Source organism: Mustelus asterias, chromosome 27 (assembly GCF_964213995.1).
Source record: "Mustelus asterias chromosome 27, sMusAst1.hap1.1, whole genome shotgun sequence".
NCBI classification, from domain to species: Eukaryota; Metazoa; Chordata; class Chondrichthyes; order Carcharhiniformes; family Triakidae; genus Mustelus; species Mustelus asterias.
Genome location: NC_135827.1, coordinates 29,756,807 through 29,780,725, shown reverse-complemented (window position 1 = coordinate 29,780,725; position 23,919 = coordinate 29,756,807). Strand labels below are relative to the sequence as shown.

Genomic DNA, 23,919 nt, shown 5'->3' with positions numbered 1-23,919 from the left:
TAATAAGTTAGATTTGAATGAAGTGGATTTTATTTATTTGCTAATAATGCGCATCTGTTAGTCACTTCAGTAACTTTGTGTCATTCACCTAAGTTCTCCAATGTTCAGTATGTTGAAGGAAGCGTGTAATTTAAAATCTCACCAGTACCGTGTCGTATCCTTGCAGATACGATGTTTCCAATATGATGGCAGTAACGCTGAGCTGTGATCACCGTGTTGTGGATGGAGCAGTCGGTGCCCAGTGGCTAGCTGAGTTCAAGAAGTTCCTCGAAAGGCCATCGAACATGCTGTTATAAATCTCAGGAACCAATGTCTAAGTGTGTCAAGTCCTCCCCCACCACTCCCCCCAAGGTGGTTTTGTTTATAAATGCCAGTATCTGCATGAAATTCTTGTATTCCCATTACCCATGTACGGTTGAAGTATTTGTACAGTAGTGAAGAGAAGGTGTGCAGTTGAGCTGGCATCCACAGTAGAGGAAAAACCTCATGCTGGTTGCTAATTCCAGTCCAACCTTAGCAACAAATGGTGGTCTAACTGAATTCATAATTGATCATTAACCCACACGATCTCCTTGTTCAGATGCTGTATTCTAGTACGCAGTGCAAAATAAACCGAGAACTGTTTTAAACCTAAGGGAGTATATTTTTCTGTTTAAAATTCAAAGTCAACAGGAAAAAATTTCTCTATTTTAAATGCTTTCTTTATGGTATGAAATTGCTGGCATGAGAGCTGGGTTACTCCTCACTGGGGTATGTTTTATATATTTCTCTTAATTAGCTGAATTAAAATCAAAGTGATAAAGCACTAGATTAATTGCATACCTTCTGGTCCAATATTGTTATTAAACTCGAACTGTTTTACAGAGGCTTGGAAGGATTATAAAGACGAGTGATATAAATGCGTATTGATTTCAGTGTTGTACCTTGGTACTCATTAATTGGACAAGAATGACAGCTTTCCCATGCTTGCACATCAGATAATCAATTGTTTAAAATAGGTTTTCCCCAGATTGTAAACTAGTGTATTTTTTTCAGCCCTTTCCCAGTGTAAATTACTATATTTAAATTTGGGAGCAAATAAAGCATTTTCAAGGTGTTTTATGTTGCTCATGTGCCACATAGCAAGTAATATATTATTTCCTTGCTGTCAACAGATGAGTTAGTATTACGTTCTGACAGTTTATAAAACTTCAGAGCTGGTCTTTCATGTGCATCTGGGCTTTAACCAGCTTAGTTTACAAGTCTGTGGTCTCTGATGTGTTTGGAACCCCATTCAAGATTGGCTAAGTGAAATTAAATTTTGAAGTGTTTATCTTTTTGCAGACCTGAGATTCATGTATGCAATCAACTTTCAGCCTAAAAAGAGGTCAGAGATTCATGTATGCAATCAACTTTCAGTCCTTTTATGATGCCATCACTGGAATCAGTAGCTGCTTTATTTCAGTTTACACGTGCTTTGTTTAGCATGCAGCCAGATGCTAGAGAACAGGTAACACTGAAGTAAATTGGAAGTAAAGGATAATGATTGTCTTTGTCCTGACTTTGGTCAAGTCTCTGTCTTTGCTGTCATTTTGTATGGGTCACACATTTTCTTTAGAATGGGATTGACACGTAACAAAAAATAAAAGTTTAAGAATCAAAGAATATGAGCCCAAATATATTTTATACAGCCTTTAATTCACATGCTTGGTGCAGTGCATTCTAATTGTTTTGTTTACTGCCTAAAAGATCATTCTCACCACTCCAGATATTATTCTTTATGCCTTATTATTTAATACAAGTAAACAACAAGTTAACAAATAGGAATGGGGGGGGGGAGAGAATAAAATCAGCACTTGAAACTAAATTTAAATGTAAAGATCTGTACCACATTTCACATTGATATGTCAGTTGGTGTCAACAATAAAATGCCATATTCTTCATTAAATTAATACTTTTTAAAGTATATTTGTGTGTGCTGTTCACTATGGTGTGATCGATCCCTGAATCCAATGTGTGCTGCAGAAAGAAATATTGTACTTCCAACATCATGGATACTGGTTGGTTGAACTGGATCAACTTGATTCTCAAATCAGATTACCTTGACATTCTGTATTTCTACCAGGGTGCATAATAATGCTTGATTATTAAGTAGAGTTTTCACAATTTGTATAACTTAGCTTGCTATTGTGATTGTTGCCGGACAAGTTCTTTTCCAATCCGCTAATAGATGTACTTAAAACATTGCATATGAAATGGGACTTAAAGAAAGAGACACATTTTCTCTGTCGGATGTTCATTTAGAATTGAGTATTTCTTTCTGTTTGCGGTTATGTTCTTTTGGATTGCCAGTGGGTCTGAGCAACACCAGGTCTTCCAGTTGGTTGTAGCTCAACATTGCTAACGTGAAAGTTGTGATGCTGCACACATTGATCTGACTATATTTATATTTTTAAAAAAAAGTAAAATCTGAACATTTTGTTTTGGTCGAAGCACCACAAATAAATTTAGCATTAAACCTATTTTTTTTTTTAAAACAAGAAAAAGTCCTGGAATTTTCTTTGCGGGGTGAGGAAACAAAACGCACAAATCGATGGGAAAGTATGTCTAAGCTTACGGTAAAATGTGTTATATATGTATTGTTACTTCAAGCCACAACCTCCCATTCTAGCAACTCTGTTTGTAGTGGCAACATCTTGGGAAATTTATATTTAAAAACCAGATTCAAATAAAATAATAGAACAAATACTTAAAATTTGTGTATGTTTATATTATGCATGGAGTGAAAAATGTACATAATGTTTCTGCCACTCTGGGTCCTAAGGACTACTATTCAGAACAGGATGGAACCAGTGCAGACTACTTGTTTTATCTGTTGCTTTGCTAACGTTTCCTTAGTGCTTGTGAGTACTGATCCAAAATTACACAGGGTGCATGGTAGATTTATGCCAATTTTCTTTCCTATTCCCAGCAGAGTTCTTGTTCTTAGTCATTCATGATGCTCTGGCACCTGCTGACTAGCAGGGAGCATTACCTTGTTTACAGCATGCTTTATTTCAATGCCAACAATAAAGGTCTGGGACAGATTGGCTTAGTGACAAGGAATGACGGGACAGCAGCAGTCTCATTATACAGCCTAATGATGTTTGTCTAATCATATTGGGTTTTGAAGTGGATCAATAAAGTAGTGTTCGAATTGTAAAACTGCTATACTAGGGAGGTGAATTCTAGGTTTGCATCCAGCACTCCTCTTGCGGCATGTTTCCCGTTACTTTTCCACATCAAAAGATGAATCATACCAGATGGATATGTGTACCATCATAAAAACAAAATATAGCAGATGCTGGATTTCTGAAGAAGACAGCGGATGTTTCCTCTTGTGGGGCAATCTAGAATGAGAGGACATTGTTTTCGGCTAAGGGATGGCAGATTTAAAACGGAGATGAGAAATTACTTCTCTCAAAGGGTTGTGAATCTGTGGAGTTCACTACCAGAGCGTGGTGGATGCTGGGGCATTGAGTAAATTTGAGGAGATAGACATATTTTTAATGGGTTGAATGGTTATGGAGAACAGGCAGGAAAGTAGAGTTGAGGCCGAGATGAGATCAGCCCTGATTGCATTGAATGGAAGAGCAGGCTCGAGGGGCTGAATTGCCCACTCCTGTTCCTAGTTATGTTGTAGCACAGTGGTTAGCACTGCTGTTTCACAGTGCCGGGGACCTGGGTTCGATTCCTGGCTTGGGTCACTGTGTGGAGTTTGCACGTTCTCCCTTTGTCTGCATGGGTTTCCTCCCACAGTCTGAAAGACGTGCTGGTTATGTGCATTGACCCGAACAGGTGCTGGATTGTGGCGACTAGGGGAATTTCACAGTAACTTCATTACTTGTGACTAATAAATAAACTTTACTTTATGCAAGAGTCATTTGACTCAACATTAACTCCGTTTCTCTCTGTGCAGCTATTGCCAAATCTGTTGAGTATTTTCAGTACTTTGTTTTTATTACAGACAAACAGATACAACTGTCTTCATGAACGAATGTCAGGGGCACTCGAGGCCTGAAATGTGTGTTTTTTTTAAAGCCTACTATAGGATTTAGTTAGGCATATCCTCAAACTTGATCATTTGGTTTTCAAATTTACATTTAACTTCAAGAATTATAAGTTCATATTTGAGGCTAAGTTGCATGTACAATGAATTGAAAAGTAGAGGAATTAGGATAAACTTGTACTGAATCTTTGTTAGACCACGCTTGGGAGTACTGCATACTGTTATGGTCATCGTATTAAAGGATATAATGGCACTGGCAAAAGATTTACAGATCTTTTAAAATTGTGAAGGGTTTATACAGCGTAGGTAGAGAGACGGGTTTTCAATTTGTGCGGAAGAGTAAAACTGCAGGCTATCAATATTAGATAGTCACCAAAAAAATTAAATAGAGAATTCAGAAGGAACTTTACTGATGAGAGACTAGTTGAGGTGAAAAGCAAAGATCAGTTTAAGGAAAAAATAGGTAAACACAAGGGAGCAGAGAACAGAAGGTTTTTCTGACAGGAGAAAAGATTGAAGAAAGCTTGGCTGCAGCATAAATCCTGGTATGGACTGGTCCTATATATTATACACTATAATTAGAATGCTATTCTCATTACAAAATATTTGGACCTTCGTTTCTATTTTCACAAATTTTGAAAAGGCAGCCTCAGCGACCTGCTTCGATGTAGTGTTGTCCTGTGATTTATTAATGTAAAATGCATAAACTTCAATTGGAGGGAGATGCAATACAATTACTTGATAGGCATTCCCACAGACAAGATTTGAGTCTTTTTGTTGAACCTTGCTGTGACATTGTCTTCACTGATAGTTTCAGGTAGATCAAGCTGCAGCCTGTACTTCTCAGGGACATCAACAACTAGGTCATCCTGTTTTGGAGCCAAACATACAGACATCATCAAAATCTTCATTACCTTTTCACAAAACAATACATAATTTTGTATAAATCAGATTCCATTCGTTTTTTTTTAATGGATTAAGTGCATGGAAATATAGTAGGCAGTTTTCTCCTTGGAGACAAAAGTCAGTTGCTGTACCTTTTACTCGGATCTTGAGCTCCGTATGGAGTGGGAAAAGGCCATTTATTGCTTCAAGTCCATTGCTTTCACAGAGCGTTCCCCATTGCAGACAGCTTACAGCACATTAATCATCGGTGAAAAACATCAAAAGCTCTCTCTCCGTCTTAAAAATACATTTTAATTGGATTAGTCAGATCATTGGCTAATCCAATTAAAGGATAAGCAGCAAAGTGACATAGTTTGGAAATATTGAATGAGAAGTTAATCTACAAAGAACAACAGGAAAATAGGGATTTGGGGTCTTTCAAACAAGTTCCAAGTCTAAAAAATACCCTTCATTATCCTCCCAATATTTTGCAGCTTGTACTAAACTCTGAATTGATGAGTCAAATATAAAATTATAAACAAAAATTATTCTCCCTCTTGTAATCTTCCGTATTGTGCACAGAGGCCACACACTTGCTCCCAGTGCTGGTGGCACAGCTGCCTCACACTTCCATGGACCCAGGTTCAATTCCCAGCCTTGGGCGACTGTATGGAGTCTGCACGTTCTCCCCGTGTCTGCATGAGTTTCCTCCAAGTACTCTGGTTTCCTCGTCCCAAAATGTGCACATTAGGTTGATTGGCTATGTTAAATTACCCATTAGAGTCAGGGGGATTAGTAGGCTAAATGTATTGGGTTATGGGGATATGGTCTAGATGGGATTGTTGTCAGTGTATGCTTGATGGACCAAATGGCGGCCTCCTGCACTGTAAGGATTCTATGTGTATCAGCCACTGGGTATTTACAGACAAGCTAAGAGCAGCTTATGCTTTGTGCTCATTATGTGAGTAACACTAGTGCTAGGAAACTGAACATTTTTCATTCTGGTGTCAGCATCGAGCAGAGTAAGAAACCACTGATTGTATGTTGTATTCGGAATAAAGGTCTGTGCACTGTCCCAGTCCCAAGTTCAAGGTTATCCCTGTGACAGATTTTTCATTTCCCACAACAGCCAATCGGTTCTGATTGAGATCATTAGTGGGTTATGTTTGCGCTGTGCACATTGATTTAATAGATCCAATTTGTCTGCCAATCCAACCATATTTCAGCCTAAAAGGGCAACTAATAACATACAACATCTTAGCAATTTCACCAAAAAGTTAAAAGATTAGGGGTGTTATTAGGCTGAACTGAGACTGTCTAACCTCAGTTTAAATTAGAAACTTCCAACCAGATGAATTTAATTCCAGCAGTTCGATCTGGATTTGAACCCAGGTCTCAGAAGTGAAGCTTCAGGATCTAGTCCATGGCACCACACAGGCTCGCGGCTGCTTAATCTAGTTTTCCAGCCCTCTACTCAGCCACGTGCTTTGGATGAGGAACCTGGAATAAACCTGTTTCCTGCCAAACGCTGTTAAATCATGTAGTCCATTGAAATTTCTGTGCCACCACTCCCCTTTCGCAAGCAGGAAGAAAACCCATCTATTTATATAGTACCTTAACGAGTCACTAGAATATTTAATGCACTGAATTACTTTCTTTTAAAGTGTTAACATAATTAGTACGTAGGCAGATATGGCAGTCATGATCAGTTAATCTGTTTCTATCACAATGGAGAGAAATATTAGCTAGGCCACCAGGGAAACACATTGCTTTCTCTTCCACATGTTGTTTCAGTCTTGTGTATGAATGAGAAATGGAATTTTATGAATTAAGAGTCCTAATATCAGTAACTTACAAGGTACTGTTAAACATGGACCTCAATTCACTGGACCAAAATTTGCTGGACTCTGGGGTGGTTCCCGCAGATTGGAAAACAGCAAATGTGACGCCGCTGTTTAAAAAAGGAGGTAGACAAAAGGCGGGTAACTATAGGCCGGTTAGCTTAACTTCTGTAGTAGGAAAAATGCTTGCATCTATCATCAAGGAAGAAATAGCGAGACATCTGGATATAAATTGTCCCAGCATGGATTCATGAAGGGAAGGTCATATTTGACTAATTTGGTGGAATTCTTTTGAGAACAGTACATGTGCAGTGGACAATGGGGAACTTGTGGATGTGGTGTATCTGAATTTCCAGAAGGTATTTGACAAGGTGCCGCACCAAAGACTGCTACATAAGATAAAGGCGCACAGTGTTACGGGTAATGTATTAGCATGGATAGAAGAGTGGGGGTAAATGGGTGTTTTTCTGGTTGGCGATCAGTGACTAATGGTGTGCCTCAAGGATCAGTGTTGGGACCACAATTGTTTACAATTTATATAGATGATTTGGAGTTGGGGACCAAGTGTAGTGTGTCAAAATTCGCAGATGACACTAAGATGGGTGGCAGAGCAAAGTGTGCAGAGGACACAAAGTCTGCAAAGGGATATAGATGGTCTAAGTGAGTGGGCAAGGGTCTGGCAGATGGAGTACAATGTTGGTAAATGTGAGGTCATCCATTTTGGTAGGAATAACAGCAAAATGGACTATTATTTAAATGGTAAAAAATTGCAGCATGCTGCTGTGCAGAGGAACCTGGGTGTCCTTGTGCAGAAATCTCAAGGAGTTGGTTTGCAGGTGCAGCAGGTAATTAAGAAGGCAAATGGAATTTTGTCCTTTATTGCTAGAGGGATGGAGTTAAAAAATAGCGAGATTATGTTGCAGCTGTATAAGGTGCTGGTGAGGCCACACCTGGAGTACTGTGTACAGTTTTGGTCTCCTTACTTAAACGATATACTGGCACTGGAGGGGGTGCAGAGGAGATTCACTAGGTTGATTCTGGAGTTGAGAAAGACTGAGTAGACTGGGGTTATACTCATTGGAATTCAGAAGAATGAGGGGAGATCTTATAGAAACATATAAGATTATGAAGGGAATTGATAAGATAGAAGCAGGGAAGTTGTTCCCACTGGTGGGTGAAACTAGAACTAGGGGGCATAGCCTCAAAATAAGGGGAAACCGATTTACAAAGAACAATACAGCACAGGAACAGGCCCTTCGGCCCTCCAAGCCCGCGCCGCTCCCCAGTCCAGGATTGAATCCTGAATCCAGGATCCCCACCCAATTTTCCAGCCTATCTACATACCAATATCCTATCCACCGAGCTGTCCCTCACAGCTACGATGCTTTGTTCATTACAACCTATTAACTTACCCCCACCCCCCCATTCCAGACCATGTGATCTCCAGGGAGAGGCGAAAACCCAGAGTGAAAAACCCCAGGGCCAATATGGGGAAAAAAAAATCTGGGAAATTCCTCTCCGACCCCCTGAGGCGATCGAAACGAGTCCAGGAGATCACAATGGCCCCGATCGGAAAATGCTTCCCAACCCTAGTCATTTCCACTTCCACGAACACCATATGAATCCCCTGCCCCCGAGACAGGTTCCCAACTATCCGCAGTATCACTCTGTACTGGCACCAGCAAGATGATCGTAGAATGAAGCCTTGAAACGAGAAACCAGGAACAATTAGCCCGCGCCGCTCCCTGGTCCAAACTAGATCACTCTTTTGTATCCCTCCATTCCCACTCCGTTCATATAGCTGTCTAGATAAGTCTTAAGGACTGAGTTGAGGAGGAACTTCTTCACACAAAGGGTTGTGAATCTGTGGAATTCCCTGCCCAGTGAAGCAGTTGAGGCTACCTCATTGAATGTTTTTAAGGCAAGGATAGATAAATCTTTGAACAGTAAAGGAATTAAAGGTTATGGTGAGCGAGTGGGTAAGTGGTGCTGAGTCCGCGAAAAGATCAGCTATGATCTTATTGAATGGCGGAGCAGGCTCGAGGGGCCAGATGGCCTACTCCTAGTTCTTATGTTCTATCAGCGTATGTTATATTAGACCAGCTCTACATCCAGCACATACCTTCGAAACACTGAGATTACATTCTGTGACAGAGGATACTCCGGGCAGCTCGACCTTAAGTTGAATTATTTTTGCCTTTTCATTTTCATCTTTAATGAACGACAATTGGTATTTTGGAGTCTTTACTTTGTTTCCACTGTCAAATTCCGTACTTGACATCTCCTCAATGAGTCCTGGCTTCTTCGGATGTCTGATGTCACTTGGCAACCGAATTGGGGGGTCATTTTCTTCTTTTTCCTTGTCTGCTGATTTGAGACTCGTTAGCTGTTGAAGCAATGAAGCGTCACTTTCTCCTGCTGTCATCTCCTTGGCAGTTTGCGCAGGGCCAGCATTTCCAGTCAGTCGTTGCTTCATCTGTTTTTTACTTCCCTTTAGTTTGTATTTCAGCAGGGTGTAAGAGTGCGACAGGTGTAAGGAGTGCTGCTCTTCAATATATTTCATAGCTAGACGGACCAATTGATCCCTTTCCATCGGGTCTTCATTTCCTTTCTTAAGGACCTCTGGGTTGTACGCAACATCAGTGACTGAATAAATCTCTGCAGAAAAAAAGGTTTAAATCACGAAATAAACAGTCAATAATTTTCTCCCCCCTCCTTCATACCAAGATTGAGAAATGCAATTCCTGTGGCATGGTCTGAGCATATCATCCCCAGGCTATAGGCATGTGGGCGGCATGGTGGCACAGTGGTTAGCACTGATACCTCACAGGGACCCAGGTTCGATTCCCGGCTTGGGTCACTGTCTGTGTGGAGTCTGCACGTTTTCCCCGTGTCTGCATGGGTTTGCTCCGGTTTCCTCCCACAGTCCAAAAGATGTGCTGGTTAGGTGCAGTGACCCAAACAGGGTAATTTCACAGTAACTTCATTGCAGTGTTAATGTAAGCCTTACTTGTGACTAATAAACTTTAAAAAAATAAGGCATGTACGAATCCTTGGCTGTTGAGAATACTGCTTTATAAGTAGCTGCTAAGAAGTGAACTAGCATAAGAGGAAAAGATGACACCATTGCATCTTATTGTATCTCCTAGAAACATCCAAACACAATGTATTACTTGAAATGTGCTGTGAGGTAGATAAACATGGCAGTTATTTTCCTAGCCACAAGATTCCACAAACAGCAACTCTAACAGTGGGGGTTGAAGGATCGATATTGGCCGGGAAGAATTATTTTAATTGAGTATTGTTGAGTCTGTAATGTACATCTGAAGTGGCAGAACAAACAACAGGGCCCCAGTTTAACATTGCGTCAAGGGACAGCCCATCTAACAAAACTCACATCTTCAGTATTTCACAGGATTTATCCAGCTAAGTATTGTGTTTGAGTCCTGGGGCTGGATATTTTGGGGGACTGCAGTCCAAGCCCCTGCACTCCACCCCCAGATCTGCTAATAACTTACAAGAGGAAATGGGGTGCTATACTATAGGCTCTGAATGTGACTCGAAAAAATGTCTGATAATTGCTCCAGCAATTTATTATTCTTCCCTCTTCCAAGGGTCCCTGACTCCGATGCAAACCAGAAGGCTGAGTTCCTCCTCGTTCTGTGATACTGGTACATCAGATAATGATGTAAAAAAAAAACTGGAACAGATATTCCTGCTGGTGGAAGAAGAAGAACGAAACCAGTTTGTTAAAATCCTTTTTAAAAAGGCAGCATTTGTGGTAACACAGCCTGCTGAACTCTGCTGGGAATTTGGGTTCAACTTACTAAAGTAATATTTTTGGTGGCTGAGAACTCATCTGCAAAGTAACCTTCCTTTAAAGCTCAAAGTTCACTTTTCCAATGACTCAATGGACCAATTATTCCTGTCCTGTGCAGACTTTGCTTAAACTCGAGCAGGGAGGTGGTGGGATTTCTAAGGTTCAGTCCAGTATCCATTGGTTAACAGAGGTTCTCTATCCTGGTGTCTATCGAATGATCTTATCCGGAAAGAACACCTCTGAATGGCAGGTGAGAACATGATTAGCTGCTGCTGTGAAACCCCGACCTTCAGTGAAATGCATCTCAAACAATGATGAGATAGAGCACAGGAAAGATAGAGAATCTGGTGAACTGGTGCGACAACAATAATCTCTCCCTCAATGTCAACAAAACAAAGGAGATAATTATTGACTTCAGGAAGTGTAGTGGAGGGCATGCCCCTGTCTATATCAGGGCTTCAGGCTTTTAGGTGTCCAGACCACCAAAAACCTGTCCTGGTCCCTCCACGCAGACGCTATATTTAAGAAAGCCCACGAACGCCTCTACTTTCTCAGGAAACTAAGGAAATTCAGTATGTCCAACACAGCTCACCAACTTCTCCAGATGCACCATAGAAAGCATTCTTTCCGGTTAGTTCACAGCTTGGTATGGCTCCTGCTCAGTCCAAGAGCGCAAGAAACTACAAAGGGCCATGAATGTAGCCAATCCATCACACAAACCAGCCTCCCATCCATTGACACTGTCTACACTTCCCGCTGCCTCGGAAAAGCAGCCAGCATAATCAAGGATCCCAGACATACTCTCTTCCAGCTTCTTCCGTTGGGCAAAAGATACAAAAAGTCTGAGATCACATAACCAACTCAAGAACAGCTTCTTCCCTGCTGCGATCAGACTTTTGAATGGGCCTACCTCGTATTAAGTTGATCTTTCTCTGCACCCTAGTTATGACTGTATCACTACTTTCTGCACTTTCTCCTTTCCTTCCCTATGAACGGTATGCTTTGTATAGCGCAAGAAACAATATTTTTCACTGTATACTAATACATGTGACAATAAATCAAATCATTGTGATGTAAAAATGCCACATATTAATGTTCATAGAAGAAGGAATCTTTCTCAACCACCTACCTGTGCCCTCTACATTTTCCTCCAACTTTCCTCCAGCAAGAGGGACAGGGTCTGAGTCAGACTTTGGAGAAGAGACCATACTCCAGGTGCAAAGGTTTACGTACAGCAACTTCTCACTGAGTTCCTAGGAGAGAAACATTGAGTGATTGCTCATTGACAAATGTGGGAGCTTGCAAAGGAAAGGCCTTTTGCAGAGATAGTGCAAATTTGCAAAAAACTGAGTACAATTTGTTTTTCAAAATTAAGTTTCAAAGTCTTTGTATTGTACAAATCTTTTAGAGAAACATCTTGGTATAAGCTATTTGTCTGATTTCAAGAAGAAATTAGATATAGCTCTTGGGACTAAAGGGATCAAGATACTTGGGGGGGGGTGGGGGGGGAAGGAGGGATCAGGATATTGAAATCGATGATCAAAATGAATGGCGGGGCAGGGTTGAAGGGCTGAATGGCCACTCCCGCATCTAGTTTCTAGGTTTCTATGAATGAGTCAAACATCCTAAGTTCTCGACTCTTATTTGTCTTGTTCTACCTCCAAGCCCAAGCTGGATTTTGCAAACAGGACAAAGGTCTACTGGTATTATTTGAAAGGAACAGAAAATGTACCTGTGTCCTGACCAAATTTCATCTCCCAACCCACACTGTTAATAAACAGCTTTTCTAGCCATTCATTCATTCGTGTGTGAAATTTTGCGGTGTACAAATCTGCTGTTGTGTTTTGTCAACAATGACCCCACTTTGGTTGAAAAATACTTCAGGACAGTCCTGAGGGTGGGATAAGATGCTATATAAACATAACTTTTTAAACTTAAAGCAATGGTGTATAAACTGCAATATTTTCAAATCTGCGATATTCTATTAATATTGATAAGTGTCACATTCTGGGTACATACATATTCTGTTATTTTGCAGGTGGCAAAATCTTAGCAAATAAATTTGCCATACTATATTTCATTGAAACAAAGAAGATAGGAGCAGGAGGAGGCCATTTGAGCCTGCTCCACCATTCATTAAGATCATGGCTGATCATCCAACTCAATAGCCTAATCCTGCTTTTTCTCCCATAACCTTTGATCCCTTTCGCCCCAAGTGCTATATCTCGCTGCCTCTTGAATACATTCAATGTTTTGGCATCAACTACTTCCTGTGGTAATGAATTCCACAGGAATTCCTTACCCCGTTTAGTTAATTGAAAAGAACAATTTGTATTACAATCTAGACATTTAAAGAGATAAATAAGAGTTAATGAATCCCATGCAATAATAATAAACATCAGGCACTCAGACTAACAGATACCTTACCAATATTCTTGTCTGAAAGCAGGTGTGAGGCTCTGGTGGACTGAATTGCTTCATTCCTTCTTCAAGGTGATGCCGGATGAATCTTTGATATGCTTCGGGGCTGTTTTCAGACATATCATCCAGCAGACTCCACAGCTGGTTTACCTGCTGCAACATGTCCTTTTCGCAATGTTTCGTTGCCATTGATGCCTTGAACTCTGACAGTTAAAGTCTTTAACAGAGCTGTGGACAGCGGGGCTGCTCTGTAACCTATTAGAAAAGGATGTGGTTATAGATGGTGTTTCCATCAGAAAGCAGGCTTAGGTGAATTTACAGCATAAATAAGAACAGGTCAAGGATGTAAAAGGCTCACTGAAGCTGTTCCCACAAGTACTCAAGGCACTCAGCCTAGCATCCATCCTGAATTTCTCTAATATTTTTGACGTCACTATTCCAGCACCAGATTATTTCAAATGGTTTCCTACTGGCCTGACTCACATTTGTTGTAAACTATACCACTGAACAGGGCGGTTGATGGAGGAGAACCGGTGGATGCGGTGTTTTTGGATTTCCAAAAGGCGTTTGATAAGGTGCCCCATAAAAGGCTGCTGAAGAAGATTAGGGCACACGGAGTTGGGGGTAGTGTGTTAAAGTGGATTGGGGACTGGCTATCCGACAGGAAGCAAAGAGTCGGAATAAATGGGTGTTTTTCCGGTTGGAGGAAGGTAACTAGTGGCGTGCCGCAGGGATCGGTACTCGGGCCGCAACTGTTTACCATTTATATAGATGATCTGGAGGAGGGGACGGAGTGTAGGGTAACGAAGTTTGCAGACGACACAAAGATAAGTGGAAAAGTGAATCGTGTGGAGGACGGAGAAGATCTGCAGAGAGATTTGGACAGGCTGAGTGAGTGGGCGAGGATATGGCAAATGGAGTATAACGTTGAGAAATGCGAGGTTATACACTTTGGAGGAAATAATAACAAATGGGATTACTATCTCAATGGAAACAAATTAAAACATGCTACCGTGCAGAGGGACCTGGGGGTCCTTGTGCATGAGACGCAAAAGCCCAGTCTGCAGGTACAACAGGTGATCAAGAAGGCAAATGGGATGTTGGCCTATATCGCGAGGGGGATAGAATATAAAAGCAGGGATGTCTTGATGCACCTGTACAGGGCATTGGTGAGGCCGCAGCTGGAATACTGTGTGCAGTATTGGTCCCCTTATATGAGGAAGGATATATTGGCATTGGAGGGAGTGCAGAGAAGGTTCACCAGGTTGATACCGGAGATGAGGGGTTTGGATTATGAGGAGAGGCTGAGGAGATTGGGTTTGTACTCGTTGGAGTTTAGAAGGATGAGGGGGGATCTTATGGAGACTTATAAGATAATGCGGGGGCTGGATAGGGTGGAGGCGGAGAGATTCTTTCCACTTAGTAAGGAAGTTAAAACTAGAGGACACAGCCTCAAAATAAAGGGGGGTCGGTTTAAGACAGAGTTGAGGAGGAACTTCTTCTCCCAGAGGGTGGTGAATCTCTGGAATTCTCTGCCCACTGAGGTGGTGGAGGCTACCTCGCTGAATATGTTTAAAGCGCGGATGGATGGATTCCTGATCGGTAAGGGAATTAAGGGTTATGGGGATCAGGCGGGTAAGTGGAACTGAACCCACTATCAGATCAGCCATGATCTTATTGAATGGCGGGGCAGGCTCGAGGGGCTAGATGGCCTACTCCTGCTCCTATTTCTTATGTTCTTATGAACAATACTTTATATAACTTAAGTGTTGTCTCACTAAGTTTTTAGACATTCTAAATGGCTCTTTGTACCATTGTGCAGATCCTTAGGGGACCAGAAGGGTAAATACGAAGGGTTACGGGGATAGGGTCTGGGTGGGATTGTTGTCAAAGCAGGCTCGATGGGCTAAATGGCCTCCTTCTGCACTGTAGGGATTCTATGAACCAGGAGGTAGAAGTTATTCTAGGATGTGATTGGAGGGGGGTGATTCACCAGGATGCTGCCTGGAATGGAACATTCAATTATGAAGAGAGGTTAGGTAGGCTTGGGTTGTTCTCGTTGGAGCAGAGAATTGATTTATTATTGGCAAATGTATTGGGATACAATGAAAAACGTTTCTTGCAATCTGTTACAGACAAAACATACCATTCATAGAGTAAATGGGGAGAAGGAAAGGATAGGGTGCAGAATATAGTGTTGCAGCTACTGATAGGGTGAAGAGAAAAATCAGCTTAATGTGTGATAGGACATAGGAAGGCCGAGTTGTGACCTGATCGTACAATCCCTACATTGCAGAAGGAGGCTTTTCATCCCATCAAGCCTACACTGGTAACAATCCCACCCAGGCCCTATTCTCGTATTCCCAGGGATTTACCCTACAAATCCTCTTGATATTAAAGGGGCAATTTAGCATAACAAATCCATCTAACCAGCACATCTTCGGAGTGTGGAAGGAAACCGGAGCACTCGGAAGAAACCTACACAGACACGGGGAGAACATGCACACAGACAGTCACCTGAATCCCTGGCGCAGTGAGACAGTACTGCTAAGCACTGTACCATCCCTAATCTAATTCTAATCCTCCAAGGGCGGCACAGTGGTTAGCACTGCTGCCTGTCAGTGCCAAGGATCCAGGCTCAATTCTCAGCTTGGGTCATCGTCTCACGGAGTCTGCATCTCCTCCCCGAGTCTGTGTGGGTTTCCTCCGGGTGCTCCGGTTTCCTCCCACAGTCCGAAAGACATGCTGGTTAGGCTATGCTAAATTCTTCCTCAGTGTACCCGAACAGGTGCCGGAGTGTGGCGACTGGGGAGTTTAGACAGTAACTTAATTGCAGTGTTAATGCAAGTGTACTTGCGACGCAAATAAATAAACTTTAAACAAATATAAAGTCACCCTGTCAACCACTCCTTGTGGCAATGGGTTCTCCATTCTTGCCACTCTTTGGGTGCAATTTAATATGGCCAATCAACTTAACCCGCACATCTTTAGAGTGTGGGAGGAAACTGGAGCACCCGGAGGAAACCCACATAGACACAGGGAGAACATGCAAACTCCACACAGATGGTGGCCCGAAGCTGGAATTCAACCTGGAGCTGTAAAGCCGCAGTGCTAACCATTGTGTCACCGTGTGCCACCTCTAATCTAATTCTAATCTTCCAAGGGTGGCACAGTGTACCCGTGATGTGGAGATGCCGGCGTTGGACTGGGGTGAACACAGTAAGAAGTCTCACAACACCAGGTTAAAGTCCAACAGGTTTATTTGGTAGCAAATACCATAAGCTTTCGGAGCGCTGCTCCTTCGTCAGATGGAGTGGAAATGTCCATCTGACGAAGGAGCAGTGCTCCGAAAGCTTATGGTATTTGCTACCAAACAAACCTGTTGGACTTTAACCTGGTGTTGTGAGACTTCTTACAGTGTACCCGGACAGGCACCAGAGTGTGGTGACAAGGGGATTTTCGCACTAACTTCACTGCGGCGTTAACGTACAGTAAGAAGTCTCACCACACCAGGTTAAAGTCCAACAGGGTTTATCTGGAATCACGAGCTTTCGGGAGCGCCGCTCTTTCATCGGGCGAGTCGCACCCCCCCCCCCATGAAGGAGCTTGAGGCTCCGAAAGCTCGTGATTCCAGATAAACCCCGTGCTGGACTTTAACCTGGTGTGGTGAGACATCTGACTTGTGCCCACCCCCAGTCCAACACCCGGCATCTCCACATCAGGAATGTAAGCCCAACTTGTGACACTAATAAAATACATTTTAAACACGCATTTAAAATGACCCTCCCAACCGCTCTTTGTGGCGGTGGGTTCTCTTCATTCTTACCACTCTTTTGGCTGCAGGAGGTTTCTCTGGAATCTTCTGGAACTTCCCAATGGTTTAAAATAAAACCCGCCGCTCAGAGACACCGCGCTCTCCCGGTTACCCCGGCAACAGCCACAGCCGACCTTCGACCCGGATGGTGTCACCTCAAACACTGCCTCCCCGTGTCAGACACAGCAAAACTCCAGACAATTAATCCAGCAAATTATATCAAATTTGATCAAATCCAGGGAATTAATCTCAGAAATTATATTAAATTTAATCAATTTTCGAGGGAATTAATCCAGGAAATTTTATTAAATGTAATCATACCCAGTTAATGAATTCAGCCAATGTATTCAATTTAATCAAATCTAGGTATAACTAATCCAGGAAATTAAATCAAATCAAATCCAAACATTCTAATCTAATCTAATCCAGGTAATTATCAAATGTCGAACAGAGAGAAATGTGTAGAACAGTAACAGTGAGCCAATAGTCTAACTTTTAACCTTATTTTTTTGCATAAATTTTAGAAATGAAGCATTTTTGGAAATGTAGCAGGAATATTGAGTTTATTTTGTTCTGATTGATATTAATATTAATATTGATGTGATTATTGTGGGGATGGATGGGCTGGGACTGTGTTGGTGATGCTGGGTTTTTTGGTTCCGGGTAGGGGGACCCGGAATGTTGTGAGTATGACACCGACTTCCGGTCCGGGTCGGTAGGACGGACGATGCGAGCGGCCTGAGGGCGGCGGTGGATCCGGGGCTCCCGGGGAGCCAGGCCGGGCCTGTCTGCCCAGGGCGGGGGGGACAGACAGAGAGAGAGGCAGGTAACAAAAAAACCCACCCATCCTCCTGGAGGGTTAAAGCTGCTCCTCCCAATCCCTCCCCAATGGGGCTTTAGCCTCAGGGCAGCGATTCGCCCTGAACAGCGACCGGACCGGGATCATTCGGCCCTTCTTGAAGCTGCTCCACGGTGGCACAGTGATTAGCCCTGCTGCCTCACAGCGCCGGGGGACCCGGGTTCAGTTCCAGCCTCGGGTCACTGTCTGTGGGGAGTCTGCACGTTTTCCCCATGTTTGCATGGGTTTCCTCCCACAGTCCAAAAGACGTGTTGGTTAGATGCATTGGCTGTGCTAAATTCTCTCTCAGTGAATCCGAGCAGGCGCCGGAGTGTGGCAACTCGGGGATTTTCACAGTAACTTCACTGCCGTGTTAATGTAAGCCTTACTTGTGAAAATAATATACTTAAATTTCTGCTCCTACGTCTTGTGGGTTGTCCAGGTAGCAAAGTGGAAATCAAAGCCACGCTCAGCTCAGCCGTGATTTTTTCTTTCAAAGTTTATTTGTGTCCAGGTTCAGTCTTTGCAATGATTCCGCCTCCACTGTGCACAGGGCTTGCTAACTGATTAAATTGAGGTTTCATCATTCTGGGACGGCACGGTGACACAGTGGTTAGCACTGCTGCCTCACAGCTCCAGGGACCTGGGTTTGATTCTAGCCGTGGGTCATTGTCTGTGCAGAGTTTGCACATTCTCCCTGTGTCTGCGTGGGTTTCCTCCGGGTGCTCTGGTTTCCTCCCACGCTCCAAAGATTTGCGGATTAGGTTGATTGGCCGTGCTAAATTGCTCCTTTAGTGTCGTGGGCTGTGTAGGTCAGAGGGTAAATGTGTGGGGTTACGGGGTTAAGGCCTGGGGTGGGATTGTGAACGGTGCAGACTTGGGCCAAATGGTCTCCTTCTGCACTGTAGGGTTTCTATGACTTCTATAATTCAATGAGAAGGATTGTTTAGATCCAAAATATTAGGTCTGTCTATCCCCACTGATACTGCCAGACCTGTTGGGTTTATCTAGCATTTGCTGTTTCTGTTTCATCAGATGACTTGTCCCTGCATCCCAGCTATTAGCTGGCCAACACGTCCCTCCTTTCGATGGATGACCTGACTTCCTACATCAGTTGGCAAGCCAAAACTCTCAATTGGATGTCAAGCAGTCTTTTTGTGTTAACCCATTTTCAATATTTTTATATCTGATGAAGAGAAATGCTCAAAGAAAATGACAAAAACGCGATATGTGATATGCCCCAATGATTTTTCTCCAGCACTGCACACAGCAGTGTCCTGGAGATGGATCTTCAGTTCCTGGAGGGTTGACAACCCCATCTGTGGAAGAGAAATTCGCAGACAACCACTCTGAGTAGAAATTCCTCCTCATTGCCATCCTGGGCGGAAGACCCGTTATTTTCAAATGAGCTTCCAGGTTCTAGATTGCCCACAAAAGGTAAAAATGCTTCCAGCATCAAACCTGTCAAGACCCTCAGATTTTTTTAATGTTTCATATATGTTTTTGCTACTGGACTGCCTGAGTGTGAAATAGAGACAAATTCAATTGAGGCTTTCAAAGCAGATTAGGACAATTATCCTAAGAGCAAAACATTTGCAGAGCTCTGGAGAGAAGGTGGGGATGATGTGGGACTAGGTGAGTTGCTTTTGCAGAGAGCCGGCATGGCTGGCAAAAATCTGATGTAACCATTCTATGATTCATGCCATAACCCTCAATTTCCCCCTTATTCAGAAATCTGTCGGTGAACTAGCAGATCACCCACACTGGGGCAGTGGCTGGAATTGTGCCAGGCCAGTATAAAATTCTTGGCCTTGTTGTGCTAACACACAATATTCTGAGTCTGCTGATGTAAGAAAACATTAACTCTCTTGGGCGGCATCTTACAGTGGCTTCACCTTGCCATGAGGTTTGGCAGGTGAGCAAGATCGAGACATTGCATTATTCCCTGTGATAGCTTATTACACAGTTCGAATTAATCCTTAATACTACATTCCCCCCCCCCCCCCCCCCCCCACCACCTCCACAACCCTGACAACTGCTTGACAGTTTTGTAGTCAAAAAGGTTCCCTGCTCCTTTGAAGGAGACTGAGGATTTGAGTCTTGCGATTTCTCAGACTTTGGACAGGGACGGCGAATTGACAGATAATTCCTTTTCAAATTAACTTATCAACTGGATTGCTCAATGAATATAGGTCTGTTTGGTTGGGTGGATAACTGCTTTGGATGTTGCTTCTGTATGCAACATGTTCTTGTCTGTTCTATTTCACCGTACCATTATCTTTTTGAATGAACCATAAGTGTCGATGTATTTGTTCAACCACTTGCCCGTAGCGAGTTTGGTCTCTGATCCAAACCGGCTCTCCTGATCAGAGGTCTGTGCTTTGTGGACATTTTTCAGAGTTTCACATCAGGAATGATACTCATTCTTTTTCTCCCGCTTCTTGGCTAAGTCATCAGCTTATATGCGTGTGGGTGGGAGAGGAGTTCTCAGTCATCTTCCCATGAAGACTTCACATGGTGCAAAACCATTTTGGAATGGAATTGAACGATAGCTCAGAAGTGCGAGTTGGACGTCATCATTCTTCCTCGGCAACACTTTCACTGTCTGCACTCCTCTTTCAGCTTCATATTGGCTCGAGCATTTCTTGGTGAGCTGTTGGTTTGGGCAAATTCATATGATGCCCTGAACCCTTTAAAAATATTAATTGGCAAACTGCAGTCCATTGTCTGAGATTACAAGGTCTGGAATTCCATGTGTTGCAAATATCTCCTTCAGCAATGTAATCGCTGCTTCAGAGTGTGACCCTGTGTTTGCTTGACTTCTATCCAAATAGAGAAATAGTTTACTGCAATCAAGGACCTCTGAGTTCAAAGAGGTTCATCCCAAGAAGTTCCCATGGTGTTAATGGAAAAGAAGATGACATCAATAGTTATGAGGAGTCGGTTAGCTCAGTTGGCTGGACTAATGGTTTGTGATGCAAGAGCAATGCCAACAGCATGGGTTCAGTTCCCATATTGGCTGAGATTATTCATGACTTCTCAACTTTGCCCCTCACCAAAGATGTGGTGATCCTTGGGTTAACTCTCCACCTATGGTCATTGAGGTTATGGTGACTTTCCCTTTTTTAATACTAGTTAAATGCTCTGGGTGAGGATTATTTTTACTGAACATTTTGAATCATTTCTTGGCCTGACTGGAAGGGGGAAGAATTTATGTTGAGCACTCCCAGTTGAGTCCAACAAAAATGTGAGTTGCATAAACAATTAAAACCAATATTGAGGCTGTGTAAACTCTATGCCTCTGTTTCTATTAAAATGTCAGGTAAATGTTTCATGAATTTTCAGTGGCACTGGGGCATGCGTTTTTCTCGGTTTTTCTCCTGTGCAGACTTTTGACTATTTCTGAGTTCATGACACTCGGCCATTTTGTTAGATGTGCAATCCTAGTCAGTGACGATCAGCAAACAGATATTTGACTGCAAAATATCACAGCCAAGGCTGATCTTGTTTTCAACCTGCAGACAATTGCAACGGTGGCTGGAGCAGGATTCTTCTTTGCCAATTTAGCTTATGGGCAAAAAAAAAAGTTCAAAAGTGAGGAAGTATGAATATTGCGGAAAGATAATTGTAGTACCTCTATTGCCACTCGGCCTGAGACAAGTTAACAGATCGTAAACCAACTACTAAATTGGGGATTTCCTGGCCTATGAGGCTCAGCTACTGTGTCTTAGAGGTAAGACACTTTATTTGAAAGATTAATTTAAGGGCTGCAATTCAGAAATTGTTTTTCTTCCTTTATTTAGAAGAACAACCACAATGGCTAGAATTCCCATGGGCAAAGTTCTTCTGCGAAATGTCATCCGCCACACAGATGCACACAACAAGGTAAATTTGTGCCACTTAAGTTTGTAAATTCAAAGCTGCAGTTAAGCTTGTTCCCGGGTAACAGTTCTTACACTGAAGGCATCTCCCAGCTGAAGAAATTTGTACTGTGCTGACAGTTTAAGTTTATTTATTAGTGTCACAAGTAGGCTTACGTTAACACTGCAATGAAGTTACTGTGAAAATCCCCTAGTCGCCACACTCCGGCGCCTGTTCAGGTACACTGAGGGAGAATTTAGCATGGCCAATGCACCTAACCAGCACGTCTTTCGGACTGTGGGAGGAAATTGGAGCACCCGGAGGAAACCCACGCAGACACGGGGAGAACGTGCAGACTCCGCACAGATAGTGGCCCAAGCCGGGAATTGAACCTGAGCCCCTGGTGCTGTGAGGCAGCAGCGCTGACCACTGTGGCATCGTATTGCCCTAAGACAGAGAAAGGGAAAATGTGTACTGTGATGTTTCACAACTCATATTCAGTTTTACAATGTACTAAGAAGTAGATAACTAAATGTGCTGAATTTCAAGAAGAAATTAGATATAGTTCTTGGGGTTAAAGGGATCAAGGGATATGGGGGGAAGGGGGGATCAGGATATTGAAATTGATGATCAGCCATGATCAAAATGAATAGCGGTGCAGACTCGAAGGGCCGAATGGTCTCCTCTATGTTTCTAATAGTTGAAATCAATTTTGCAATGGATGTTCATGTTGATATTGTGTAATATGCCAGATGTTTTAATTGGATTCTCTTCAGAACCTTTTGCCCTCACTTGGATATTGCATGCTGTCAACAAAACTTGCATTTATATAGCGCTTTAACTGGGCAAATTTTCTCATGGCACGAGCGTTATAAAACCAATCTTAACCCTGAACAAAATAAGGCGATATCTGGGCATGTGACCAAAAAATAGGTCCTAAGAAAGGTCTGGAAGGATGACTGGTGAAGAGGGTTAGGGAGGGAAATTTAGAGCTTGGGGAGATTAGGCAGCATGGGAGGGATGATCGCTGGTGTTGGAGAGTTTAAAAACAGTGATATGAAACAGGTCTGACTTGGAGGAGCACCGATATCTCAGAGGATTGGAGAGCTGGAGGAGGTTGCAGAGATAGGGAACCATGGAGGGATTTGAAACAAAAGGATGAGAATTTTAAAGGCAAGCTATTGCCCAACTGGAAGTCAGTGTAAGGTAGTGTGCGCAGGGGCAATGGTGAATGGGACTTTGGTGCAAATTAAGATACCTGCATACAGAATTTTGGGTGACATTTGCAGAGTGTGGAAGATATGTTAGGCTGGCCAGCATTATTAGAATAACCGAGTGGAAGTGAATATTGCCATAACATTGAAATTACTAGAATCATAGAATCCCTACAGTGCAGAAGGAGGCCATTTGGCCCATCGAGTCTACACTGACAACAATACCATCCAGGCCCTATCCCCATAACCCCATATATTTACCCTGCTAATCCCCTGACACTAGGGGCAATTTAGCATGGCCAATCAACCTAACTTGCACATTTTTGGACAGTGGGTGGAAACCAGAGCACCCGGAGGAAGCCCACGCAGAGAACGTGCAAACTCCGCACAGACAGTGACTCGGGGACGGAATTGGACCTGGGTCCCTGGCGCTGTGAGGCAGCAGTGCTAACCACTGTGCCACCGTGCTGCTCCACGGGTTCAAGTTGGGGTTTAAAATGCATTTCATATAATGGAGCAGTCAGTGAGTATTGACACAGTTAATTGTTTTCATTGGAGTTAGTGAATGCATTGCTGACATTGCGATTATTGAGAAATAAAAGTTTTGACAACTTATTAACAATGGTTTGAAAATATTGACATGCGTTAAGGAGTGCTAGAATATAAACAGGATGAAAGGTCATCAACTTGAAACGTGAACTTTGTTTTTCTCTTGACCTACTTAGTATTTCCAGCATTTACCGTTTCTATTTCCAATTTCCAGCATCTGCAATATTCTGTTACTGGAAGAGGCTAATTCAGTTGTATCTTAAAACTGATTAATTTCAGTGAGAGAAGTTGCACCCAAAGGTTGGTCTCGATTATTAAATGATGGTGATTTTTTTTTTTCCCTCACTGAGCGGCCAACGTTTTACAGTCACCACGCAGTTCGTTCCTTCCCGCATCCTCCCCACTTGCACCCTAAGGCTATGTGACTCATTTTTTGTCCCACTAGTAAAAGGTTTAGTAACTCTGCACCCAATTAAAATGTGAGAATTTCTGTCCTGCAGCCTTGCATCCAGCTACCTGACTCATTTTGATAAACTGGGCAGTACTCCAGGTTTTTAATCGTTCCTTCTGATGTTTTTTTTATAGATTCAAGAAGAGTCAGAGATGTGGAAAATTAGAGAAAAAGAGAAACAAACTAACAAGATGAGAT

General features: G+C 42.7%; 2 protein-coding genes and 1 long non-coding RNA gene across 6 annotated transcripts in view; 2 read left to right on the top strand and 1 right to left on the bottom strand.

Annotated features, from left to right (window-relative positions):
- dlat (dihydrolipoamide S-acetyltransferase (E2 component of pyruvate dehydrogenase complex)) overlaps window positions 1-2,510 on the top strand; it is a 34,387-nt gene extending 31,877 nt beyond the window's left edge. For 2 of the 3 annotated variants that reach the window (XM_078198976.1, XM_078198977.1), the window contains exon 14: window positions 167-1,945. In XM_078198976.1, coding sequence (XP_078055102.1) covers window positions 167-296 — 130 coding nt within the window. In that variant the 3' untranslated portion in view covers window positions 297-1,945. Of the gene's footprint in view, window positions 1-166 lie in introns of all 3 variants that reach the window. The other variant, XR_013495586.1, reaches the window with a different exon arrangement.
- On the bottom strand, window positions 1,659-16,939 carry pih1d2 (PIH1 domain containing 2). Of its 2 annotated transcripts, none has more exons than XM_078198996.1 (5): window positions 16,821-16,939; window positions 13,001-13,249; window positions 11,703-11,826; window positions 8,876-9,411; window positions 1,659-4,896 (listed from the first exon to the last, which is right to left on the bottom strand). In XM_078198996.1, the coding sequence occupies exons 2-5, from the start codon at window positions 13,181-13,183 to the stop codon at window positions 4,762-4,764; spliced, it is 978 nt and encodes a 325-aa protein (XP_078055122.1). In that variant the 5' UTR covers window positions 13,184-13,249; window positions 16,821-16,939; the 3' UTR covers window positions 1,659-4,761. The 2 variants fall into 2 exon arrangements, with proteins under 2 accessions (XP_078055122.1, XP_078055123.1); XM_078198997.1 differs by lacking the exon at window positions 1,659-4,896 and adding an exon at window positions 5,088-5,209.
- A 564-nt stretch (window positions 16,940-17,503) lies between these two features.
- Window positions 17,504-23,919, top strand: LOC144480035 (uncharacterized). Its single transcript, XR_013495603.1, has 3 exons — window positions 17,504-17,634; window positions 21,450-21,531; window positions 23,856-23,919. It is a non-coding gene; the product is annotated as an uncharacterized LOC144480035 (long non-coding RNA).